This window comes from Bacillus rossius, chromosome 15 (genome assembly GCF_032445375.1).
Source record: "Bacillus rossius redtenbacheri isolate Brsri chromosome 15, Brsri_v3, whole genome shotgun sequence".
NCBI lineage: Eukaryota > Metazoa > Arthropoda > Insecta > Phasmatodea > Bacillidae > Bacillus > Bacillus rossius.
Window position 1 is genome coordinate 225,070 of NC_086342.1, and position 12,901 is coordinate 237,970.

The window sequence follows — 12,901 nt, forward strand, 5'->3', positions numbered from 1 at the left end:
AGGTTTATTATTTTTTTCAAGTGTTTTTCACTTTTATCAGATTTGTTTCTCCGTGACATTATCGTGGTGAGCAACTTGGACAGTATTGCTGCAAATGATTAACATTTTTTTCGTCTTGTTTTTCAAAGAAGGAATTTCCAGACTGTATTTAAATGTACTTTTTCTGCAAATTTTTTTCAAAAATTAATTTTGAAAAATTTGGCAATCTTTTCCTTTGGTTAGCAAACCATCCTAAGTTTTTTTGTGTGTGGATTGTAATCTTAAAATCTTGAACTTATATACTACTGACTATCTAAAGAGGTCCTACTCTTTCCAGGCAGGAAGGCAGGGGTGGGAGTAGGTAAGTCAAGATCAAACATGTACACAAACAAGTACTTTTAAATAGTTATACAAACTATGTCAAATGCCACATTCACATTATTAGTAACAGTTGCAAACACGTCCACCAGGCAGCACTGAAGATGGTGTTATTGGACTCTCTCCAATGCTTCAAGGAGAACCACACTGTTTCCACGAATCACCTGCAAACACAAACAGCATTAATGCCTACCAACATCTGAAGATATTCATAAGCAAACACTATGACCACATCTTATTTGCAATGTGTATGTATTAACAATTGATCCTGAAATGTGCATACTCCTACAGAAATCCAAATTTTTTAAAATTATATTTGTGTTTCATTAAAATAGAGTTAACAGTAAGCCACGTACAAAACAAATTTAATGTAGCGCTACACATTTTTTTATTTGACTATCAAATTGGTAGATATTGTAATATTTAAAGACATAGACCATATAATAGATGTAAGTTAAGGACTGGCTATTATGAGTGATCCTTTTAGTACATCTCGTTTTAAAAGTAAATTATACTATTTTTCTTCCACTCATCAAATGGAGCGTGTGTGATGTATAAAACAGCATGAGTCAGAGCTACTATTAGATGTATAGGTACAATATTTCTAGGATTATATTTTTCCTTATGTACAAATAACGCTCACATCTTGAAACCATGAAAATTACCAATTTTACATAGTCCCTGGGCCAGAACAATAAACACTAATGAAAAATAAAATGATTTAAATTATATTTACATATTAATTAAAGAGGAACACATGAAATACCATGCTTATTGAAGGTAGGCAATTGGCTAAACAAACCTGGTTTACTATGGTAAGCCTACAAGCAGCAACCTAACCTTACATGCTAGTGGAAAAAAATTAATGATACCTCAGTGTAACATTTCAAAATTGAGACATTTAGATGTTTTAGTGTTGTAAAATAGAGAGTACATAAATATTGCAAGTTTGGGTTCCTTATGAGAAAGATCATCTGCCCACGCACAAATTTTACAACATTTCAAGGCAAGGGCACACAATATTGATGATTATTCAGTGTGTCTTTAAAGTCTGTTTTAATTCGTATTTAAAGAGTTAATATTAAATTCTCACTCTTGGGCAACATTTATCAGTAAATTTTGGCTTCAGCACTATTAAGACTTAATTTTTTTTTAGATGAGTCCATTGTTGGTCCATTATGAAACTCGGTATAGAGGTAGCCTATTAGTATATAAAAAAAAACATATATATATATTTAAAAAAAATAAAATAAAAAAGGGTGTTTTTGAGATTTTCAAAAATATTTTTTTAAAATTGTTTTGAAAAAAAAAAAAAAGTAAGTTGAAGGATGACAGCCTTGTTATATATCAGGTTAAAGCCCATTTAATACTGAAGAGAATAAAACAAGTTTGAGCTCTCTAGACCTAATAGTTTTGAAGTTATATATATTTTACTGTATCCACATATTGCAAAAAAAAAATATTTTTATTTTTTGAATGGCTATTACTCAAAAACTATTAGTCCAAAAAATTTAAAATTTTGTATTTATCAACTGTCCCATGGCTACAACATGTGTACCAAAAATCATTCAAATCTAATTTCACATGGATTTCACATGGAATGACCCTTATCCTAAAATAAATAATTTTCATATATTTATTGACATTTTTAAAAATAATTCTACATTAAATTTTGTATCATAGTTACATATTATAAGTTTATTCGTGTTTATTTGCAACATGAGAACACACAAATTTGCTTGTTACAGAGGTTAGATGTTAACACATCTCTTGCCAGTACTTACACACTTGCATTATTTTACATGCTATAATTGTTCAAACCCTTTAGTGTACTTAAGAAACATACTGTACATCTGTCCAACTATTTTATTTACCAAATTTTCCTAAATGTTGACATAGCTTTTAACTATCGAAATTTAGTCATTATACAAAAAAAACCAGACACAAACAACAAAAATTAATTTATTTGATACAAAAACACATCAACACATATTTATTCTTTGCTGTAACTAAAACAAACCACCAGAGAACCATGATAAATGACCGAATCAAGGAGTGAGGTCAAATTTGTGACAACACATAATCTTCAAAGTTATCTATACCAACCATGTGTAAAATGCTGTCTTTACTTTATGCCAAATGCTTTAGTTGTAACACAGCTGTTTTAAGAGCTTTAGTTAGATGGTTGGAGTGATAATTTAATTAAATTATGGAATAAACTTTTTTTTGTAATTAGTTTTAGTTTTGCACCTCATTTTGACATCAAGTTCATACACCAAAGTTGGCAGGAGTGCTTGGATGTAATTACTATGGGTGCCACAGTGTGATTAAGGGTGACATGAAACCAGCTAAACTCTCAACTCAGGACATCTTGTTGCCCAGGTGTGACCCCTACTTGTAATGCTTTGTACAAGAACCTGGTCCGCTCTCAGCATCAGACATGCTGAACTAAACACTTGGCCTCTTAAGGTGACCCACATGCCTCTAAATCTCCACACACTTAAAATGGTCAAAGAGAAACACATAAGCAAGAGTCCTTTATTCCACTTCATGCTCCCATTCTCGATGGTCATTTATATTTTAAAAAATAATAGTTAAACGAAGAAAAAGCCTTGCTGCATGAATCGAGTAAGTTAAAGCCCAGCACACCCACGTGGCTGGACGATACCTTCAAAGACCCGTGTAGGGCCTCCCGAGGATGAAATAAATAGTTTGACTATGGCAATGGCCACTGAGCAGGCTGGACAGCATACTCACGCCAATACATGCACCAGACATTAAAAGCATAAGGCATAAACACTACATAAAATTAGAACATGCTGTTAAATTGATACAAACCCTTTACATTTTTGGCAATTTAAAAATTAAAAAGTATGACAACTATTAATCGTTGGAGGTGTATTCAAAATGTGTAGGTCTGCCTGGAGATAAATAAGCGCGAGGCCCTAACATGCTTCCTCTCCGGTGAGGCACGCTGTTCCAAAATGGCCTCCCACATGTTACACACTGACGTACAAGGCCAGGGCAGGGTTACAGAGTCCCATCGGCTCTAAGGAGCGTAGCCCTGAACGACGTCAAATTAATAATGCAATTAACTCAGGTGATGAAAAAATAGGGAGTCTGTATAATGATACCTACGTATTCACACTTGTATGAGACTGCCACTCACTGCGAATCAACCAAAACAGCACAGACTACTCACTCCAGTGACTGGCAAACATACTCACCACCATACCAATGTTGTTCTTGGTGTTGTCTTTGCGTTCTTCAACAGCCTCATCTACGACTAGATTCATGAAAGGATCAAAGCCGCGCAGTATTCCTACGACGTGACGGCCACCATTTAGCTTCACTAAAACATGGATAGAACACACAAATAAATGAAAGCAAATAGTAGTTCATCAAACAAATCACATTTCACAACAGTCCTGTGGTGTCTTAACTACTGCAGCTGCTAGAGTATATGGTGCATTTTAAACTATTAAGTAAAAAAAAATCATTTGCAAATATTTTTATTCCACTTCTTAACTTCATCAAGTTTTTCCTTGAAAACTTGCATTCGTAATATCAGCTGCAAGTACACAGTAACAAAAGTAGATAAGTATAAAAAATAAGTGAGGCAAAATAAGATCAACATTATGTACTGCTAAAACTAATAAACTTAGCACAAAGCCTTTTCTTTAGTCGCATGTTTTACTTTTTTCTTCTTTTTTCTAGGAATATAGTTGTGCATTTTAAACTCTTTGTAAATTTAAAATTCAAAAGTGTTAACTGAGCTATTGGCAGATAAGGGTCTACAGGATGACCATTCTCTTATACTTGTCACTTTCCCTCTCACTGTCACCTAACTTGTAATGTTGCATAACCCAGCCCTCGCCAGCTTTATTTCACCAACTAATTTACATATTTTTTACCATCTGTAGTAATTAATTCATGAGGTATTTAGTCTTGCCAACAACAGAGGGTGGTGAGATGTGGCTAGAGCAATGAAGGAATGAGGGTGGGAGACAAGGAGAGTAAATCTGGGTTGAACTCACCACGAAGCGAACCTGGATACCCTGGTTGCAGGTAAGTGACCTGACCACTTGCCTCTGTTATAACGCAAACTAAACTCTGGATAGAAGCAAGTAAGGTCTTTTACAACAGAGCTTCTGCCTTCTTCAAAAATAACTGAACAAAATGTCACTAAATGTAATAAATTGAAATTAATAATAAAAACACACATGCTGAAAAACATACAAGAGTAAGATCTACAAAAAAATTGTGTGTGAGACTTTCAGTATTCACCAGAGCGGTGTAACATCTAACCTCGGTAACATGCAAACATGTGTTCTTATGTTGAAATACACTTATAATATAAAATTCAGACAAAATTTAAAGCAAAATTCTTAAAAATTATGCAACAGTGTGATACATATACAAAAATTGTGTTTTCAACTACTTTTCTTGATGCGAATCACTCATAGTTTCTGCACCCGCCGCTAGAATTCATTGCCAGAGCAGCAACATCAACTATCGGAACATTCCATTTGCAGACAGAAATGTTAAACTATTAAATGAAATGGCTCCGATAAAAGTGATAAAGACTTGAAAAAAACTAAACCCCGGCTTTGGACCTGATTTTCGACAATAAATTTTATTAAAATACTGCCCATCTTGTTAAAATGCATTTAACAGTTAATACTACTTGTGAACTTTAATTCATGCAATCCACCATAAATGGCAGAACAACTGTTAAAATATCAATCACAAACTTATGACACTAATACTTATTTATGCTCCGAAGAGTTAAGAAACCTTACGAGACATCTTCTTATCCATGTACCTGAAACAAGGGAATAAGCATATTTAACGGGATTCTTCACCTACAACTACACATACTGACACACATGGAACGAGAAAGACTTAAGTTATTGCTGCTGCAAGAGTACGCACTCTTATTGTGACTAGACTTGCCAGCAGGTTTGGGATATTACATGTACAATAATATTTTCATACATCAATTTAGAAGAAAAAAATTTATAAGGACAATGTAGAAAATTATATACTAAACATAATACAAATGTTAATAACAAGTAGTAAGTACATAAAATATTTTAAAAATGAAATAAATTAAAATATTATTTGTTAGCCAATATTTTTTTTCTTTTACCTTTTTACACTTAACACAAAATTAATTTGAACAAAAATATTATGTTCACATTTTTGAAATGTTGGTAAAACCAACAGCCTGTGGCTATTGCAGTCAAAAGAACAACAATTTACTTGTTTGAAATCAAATTGCCAAAAAAAGTAACAAATTTGAAGAATATTGTATGTTAGGATACTTCCAAAATTATAGCAGTACAATAGCTTGAATCACAATAAAAGAAAATTTAATCTTTAAATTTTTCACGTAGAGTATCTATTTCAAATATATTACACATAAAAGTTGTCTATATACCAGCATCATTTGCATAAGTAGTGTGTGCAATAAATTGTCATGCGAATGTCCACTGCAAACTTATGGAAACATCATTTGAGAGGTTAAAAAGATGACCATTCTGATAAATGTATCACATTTGTTGTGCCTAACACGCCAGCCTCTTGATTTACTGAAATCTGTAAACCATGTCGTAAGTTTGACTACGTAAATCTGTAATCTACACTTACAAGGTTCAGAAATTTAAGCATCCATGTTTCGATCTTCTTGGATCTCTTCAGGTAAGTGTAGATTACAGATTTCAGTAGTCAAACTTATGACATGGTTTACAGATTTCAGTAAATCAAGAGCCTGGCGTGTTAGGCACAACAAATGTGATACCTTTATAATCATACCGCCAGAGAATTACATCTTTAGAATTCTGATAAATATTAAATATTCTATTATGACATATTCTGAAAGCCTACAGCCGTTGTATCAACCAGACAGTAGTCGCTGAAGAAAACTGCATGGTTGGTTGCACACAAGGAATCTGTTCACACCATGAATCCTGAGTTTCTTTTTTCAAACCGACCTGTGATGATCATTAGAACACAGTTTGAGTATTTTGTAGATGCAGAAAAAAAAAATATTTAGTAGATTATAACACCTTCTTTTGAAAAATAAGCTTCCCTTAATAATAATTATGAAGAAATTGAATTAACCAACAAAATATATTGTTTTTGCATCTACTATTAACACGTGGCTATTTTCCAGCAATGAATTGTGATAAAAGTAGTAGTTTACCTGCAAACACTTAAATTTCCACAGCACTGCTTAAACCTTGACTTTTACATGAGTGTCTTTTATCACCTTAGAAAAAGAAAAACATTAATATTTCTACTGGTTTATGTATTGTATTCTTTATTTTTACTATCTCAATGTTTATTTTAGAGGTATTTATTTATATTTTCTTTAACTGAAGGTCTGGTAAATAGTTTTAAAATCATAGTAAAACATTCTCCAATGTAAATAACATGGAACAAGCATATTTTACATATATAAACTGTAAATACATATCTAAATGACATGCTTTTGGTATTATCGAAAATCAACACTCAACCAAATGTACAAATAAATAAGTACATCCCCATTTCTAGTTTTTGCATATTTATTCAGCTTTAAGGTGGTTTTCAGGATTTCAGAGTTGAATATGAAGATAATACTGAGGATAAGTTAGATTCGAATCTGAAAAATTACCGATCGTACCATAATTATCGTACACACCTTAAAAACCCAGAAATTCCTTCGTGCAACAACAGCCTAAGACAATTCTTAAGTTAATGTATATAAAATAGGGGAAAAAAATTATATATACATGTTCATGAACTTAGACCTGTTAATGAAATGGTTTTCAAGTAGGATCTTCAAAATTAAATAAAAATATAAATGTTGAATTAGGACAAAAAATATTTGAAACTGAGATTAGAATTTGAAAACAAGTGTAATTTTTATATATAAAAATTAAACTAGACAATGGTGCAACATTCGGCTTGGTGCAAACGTTTAAGGAGACCGTTGGGTACACCACACAACCTACAAAACTGGAAATTTATAAACAATAAAATTAAACAGCAAAATTTAAACCTATATTATCAGATTTCAAAAATTATATTGAAATAAAATAATAAAGGGGCAGCATTCCGCTGGGTGCAAAAGTTTAAGCGGGTGAAGTGACAGATTCGTTTTTACACTGGTTTCTGCTCCATGTACGGTCCAAAAAACTTTGCAGTTTTGTCTTCCGAAATGTCGAATTCGCCAAGTTAAAGAAGATATTTAAGAAGACTCGAATTATAAAACCTATAGAGAGGTACCTCACCTTAAAGGACACACACTTGAGTACGACAGGGTACATCAGATTCGTTTTTACACAGGTTTCTGCTCCATGTACAGTCCTTTTAACTTAGCAATTTTGATTTCCGAAGTAACGAAATCACCAAATTAAAGACAATATTTAAGGAGACTTGAATTATGAAACCTATAAAGAGTTACCTCACCTCAAAGTGCACCCACTTGAATACATATGGGTACATCAGATTTGTTTATACACTGGTTTCTGCTCCATGTACAGTCAAGTTAACTTACCAATTTGGACTTCCGAAATGGCAACTGATGTACCTAACTACTTAAAAAAATATAATAATTACAAATGTACAGGTAGATCAATGCGGATACGTAGGTACGTTACGAAAACTCTCATCTATGTCACACATGTGTCATATACGGGCTAAATGACACCAGATTTTCACAGGAGCCAGCCCAAATGGAGAAAATGTGTCATTCTTGGAAACTAATTTACCTAACTAATTAAAAAAGTATAATAATTACAAATGTACAGGTAGCTCAATGCAGGTTCGTAGGTATGTTACGAAAACCCTCCTGTATGTCACATATGTGTCACATGCGGGCTATATGACACCAGATTTACACAAGGGACATCCTTAACTAAGAAAATGTGTCATTCTTGGCAACTAATGTACCTAACTACTTAAAAAAGTATAATAATTACAAATGTAGAGGTAGCTCAAGCCAGGTTCGTAGGTATGTTACGAAAACCCTCCTGTATGTCACATGCGGGCTTTATAACACCAGATTTGTACAGGAGCCAGCCGAAATACAGAATGTGTCATTCTTGTCAAATGATGTACCTACCTTCTTAAAAAAGTATAAAAATTACAAATGTACAGGTAGCTCAATCCAGGTTCGTAGGTATGTTACGAAAACCCTCCTGTATGTCACATATGTGTCACATGCAGGCTATATGACTCCAGATTTTTACAGGAGCCAGCCGAAATAGAGAAAATGTGTCATTCTTGGCAACTGATGTACCTACCTTCATGAAAAAGTATAATAATTACAAATGTACAGGTAGCTAAATCCAGGTTCGTAGGTATGTTACGAAAACCTTCATCTATGTCACACATGTGTCACATGCGAGCTATATGACTCCAGATTTACACAAGGGACATCCTTATCTAAGAAAATGTGTCATTCTTGGCAACTAATGTACCTAACTACTAAAAAAGTATAATAATTAAAATGTACATGTAGTTCAATCCGGATTGGTATGTATGTTACGAAAACCTTCATCTATGTCACACATGTCACACATGTGTCACATGCGAGCTATATGACACCAGATTTACACAAGGGACGTCCGTAAATAAGAAAAAGTGTCATTCTTGGCAACTGATGTACCTACCGTCTTAAAAAAGTATAATAATTACAAATGTACAGGTAGCTCAATCCAGGTTCGTAGGTATGTTACGAAAACCCTCCTGCACATTTGTAATTATTATACTTTTTTAAGAAGGTAGGTACATCAGTTGCCATAATGACACATTTTCTCTATTTCGGCTGGCTCCTGTAAAAATCTGGTGTCATATAGCCCGCATGTGACACATGTGACATACAAGGGGTTTTCGTAACATACCTACAAACCTGGATTGAGCTACCTGTACATTTGTAATTATTATACTTTTTTAAGAAGGTAGGTACATTAGTTGCCTAGAATGACACATTTTCTCTATTTCGGCTGGCTCCTGTAAAAATCTGGTGTCATATAGCCCCTATGTGACACATATGTGACATACAGGAGGGTTTTCGTAACATACCTACGAACCTGGATTGAGATACCTCTACATTTGTAATTATTATACTTTTTTAAGTAGTTAGGTACATTAGTTGTTAAGAATGACACATTTTCTTAGTTAAGGATGTATCTTGTGTAAATCTGGTGTCATATAGCTAGCTTGTGACACATGTGTGACATAGATGTAGGTTTTCGTAACATACCTACGAATCTGGATTGAGCTACCTGTACATTTGTAATTATTATATTTTTTTAAGTATTTAGGTACATTAGTTGCCAAGAATGACACATTTTTTCTATTTCGGCCGGCTCCTGTAAAAATCTGGTGTCATATAGTCCGCATGTGACACATATGTGACATACAGGAGGGTTTTCGCAACATACCTTCGAACCTGCATTGAGCTACCTGTACATTTGTAATTATTATACTTTTTTAAGTAGTTAGGTACATTAGTTTCCAAGAATGACACATATTCTCCATTTGGGCTGGCTCCTGTGAAAATCTGGTGTCATATAGCCCGTATGTGACACGAGTGACATAGATGAGAGTTTTCGTAACATACCTACGTATCCGCATTGAGCTACCTGTACATTTGTAATTATTATATATTTTTTAAGTAGTTAGGTACATCAGTTGCCATTTTTGAAGTCCAAATTGGTAAGTTAACTTGACTGTACATGGAGCAGAAACCAGTGTATAAACGAATCTGATGTACCCATATGTACTCAAGTGGGTGCACTTTGAGGTGAGGTAACTCTTTATAGGTTTTATAATTCAAGTCTCCTTAAATATCGTCTTTAACTTGGTGATTTCGATATTTCGGAAATCAAAATTGCTAAGTTAAAAGGACTGTACATGGAGCAGAAACCTGTGTAAAAACTAATCTGATGTACCCTGTCGTACTCAAGTGTGTGCCCTTTAAGGTGAGGTACCTCTCTATAGGTTTTATAATTCGAGTCTTCTTAAATATCTTCTTTAACTTGGCGAATTCGACATTTCGGAAGTCAAAATTGCTAAGTTAACAGGACTGTTTATGGAGCAGAAACCTGTGTAAAAACGAATCTGATGTGCCCTGTGGTACTCAAGTGGGTGCCCTTTAAGATGAGGTACCTCTCTATAGATTTTATAATTAGAGTCTTCTTAAATATCTTTTTTAAGTTGGCAAATTAGACATTTCGGAAGTCAAAACTGCAAAGTTTTTTGGACCGTACATGGAGCAGAAACCAGTGTAAAAACGAATCTGTCACTTCACCCGCTTAAACTTTTGCACCCAGCGGAATGCTGCCGTTTTATTATTTTATTTCAATATAATTTTTGAAATCTGATATTATAGGTTGAAATTTTGCTGTTTAATTTTATTGTTTATAAATTTCCAGTTTTGTAGGTTGTGTTTTGTACCCAAAGGTCTCCTTAAACGTTTGCACCAATCCGAATGTTGCACCATTGTCTAGTTTATTTTTTATATATAAAAATTACACTTATTTTCGAATTCGAATCTCAGTTTCGAATATTTTTTATCCTAATTCAACATTTATATTTTTATTTAATTTTGAAGATCCTACTTGAAAACCACCATCTAAGTTCATGAACATGTATATATAATTTTTTTCCCTATTTTATACACATTAACTTTAACTAACTTTAACTAACATTAAGCTGTTGTTGCACGAAGGAATTTCTGGGTTTTTAAGGTGTGTATGATAATTATGGTACGATCCGGTAATTTTTCAGATTCGAATCTGAGATTCGAATCTAACTTATCCTCAGTAAGATAATTTAGTTTGTAAATGCAGAATATGTAATAGTGCATTTTATAAAGATTTAATAATTAAGTATACATGCAATATTTAATATTAGTATCTTATTAAACTTATGTGAAGAAAAAAAAAGCTCAAATCAATTTTTTTTATTGACGTTAAATTATTATCTATACCGTAATAAAATTAATAATTTTCCTATCAATATTGTTCTCATTTCTAATAGCTCTTACTCTACAATATCCTTTAAATTCATGGTTCTACTAACTAATAAGTTTCTCAGAGTCCAGTAGCAATTTAAAATTGCTGTTTAAAGGAAAATAAAGGAACATCTATGGTGCTCAAAAATATAATTTTGGAAATTTTCTCTCCATTAAAAACCAGACGTTCTGGGAAATTACAAAGCATTTTGGATTTATTTTGTTACAGAAAACTGCTCTCATCAACAATTACCCAACTGTGCCTTCTCTATTTCTCTCTCCCCTCTTAATCACTCCTCCCCTTCCACTCTCCCTATTATTAAGTACTCCCCTTGAACTATTCTTCTGTAACTGTTCAGGCCAGACCAGTTTACCCTTAACTTCAATATCCTTACATTCCACTCATTGGTGTTTATTCTTTTCTGGAGGAAAAAAAAAACATATTTTTATAACCCTACATCACGGCTAAATTATACTTTGCCCTGCCTTAGATTCTTACCACTTTCTCCAGCCTTTCTTTTTGGCTCTCAAGAATTACCAAGTTATTAAAAAGCGTACCGTTGGTGTGTTATGAAGGACAATTAAATTAGTAAATAACCAGTCTCCTACATACAAGATTACATACATGCAAAAAAATTATGACCAACGCGTTGCACTGAAGGATCAAGGAAGTCAGTCACAAAACATACATAAATTCAAATGATTACCTACTTCTTAAGTTCTGGTGGATGAGCTTTACTCATTTTTTTAGTTTCACACTGTCCAAAACAATCAACGTTTACACTGAATTAACAACGGCCGATCTTTCAAACACAGGAAAACCGGGTACCGCAAACACGTTCGCTTAAAAAATTTAGCAACATAGAAGCCACAGAACAGGAATGATAGAAGCCGCCAATCTTTGGAAGCCGCTGAATTCGGTACAGAGAACTCACGATACAATTTTTTTCTAAAATGGAAACAGTCACAGAACAATTATCGCTAGAAATACAAATATAAATGCAAAATGATTTGATATCTTAAGGAGTTAAATATCTCGTTCATCACTAACATTTTTAATTACTTCTAATAAATAACAAAGTACAGAGTTATTGAAAATATGGTTTTATAATTTTAACTTAACGAAGAAAATTCAAAGGCTAAAATTATTTTTTACATCGGTAAGACATTTTCATAATGTTATTGCAGCTTGGTATACGATTTCATCTAACAGTAATAATCTAACCTATAAATATTTTTTGATGTATTTAAAAAAAAACTTCTTTGTAAAATTTATATTATGAATGGTTAAATAATTTTCAAAAATGTTAATTTTTTTATTATTGATATTTTTTTACTAACTTAAATACACATTTTCCAAAAACGAACAAAAAGAATGTCCAGTTCTTGTAATTGTATTTCCAATGTTCTTCAATAAAGTTAAACCTAAAGTTAGGGAAACGCAATTCATTTTGGGTGAAGTTGATATGTTTAATATTTGTTTGAAAATGTTAGGTAAATTTAAACAACAATTAGTTAAGTTTTTGTTAATGA

General features: G+C 32.9%; 1 protein-coding gene across 1 annotated transcript; it reads right to left on the bottom strand.

The window, feature by feature from the left end:
* Positions 1-360: 360 nt before the first annotated feature.
* On the bottom strand, positions 361-12,256 carry LOC134539542 (probable small nuclear ribonucleoprotein G). The gene is made up of 4 exons (XM_063381654.1): positions 12,080-12,256; positions 5,160-5,182; positions 3,585-3,709; positions 361-521 (listed from the first exon to the last, which is right to left on the bottom strand). Exons 1-4 carry the CDS (start codon positions 12,109-12,111, stop codon positions 468-470), a joined length of 234 nt encoding a protein of 77 aa, XP_063237724.1. The 5' UTR covers positions 12,112-12,256; the 3' UTR covers positions 361-467.
* Between the last annotated feature and the right edge of the window lie 645 nt (positions 12,257-12,901).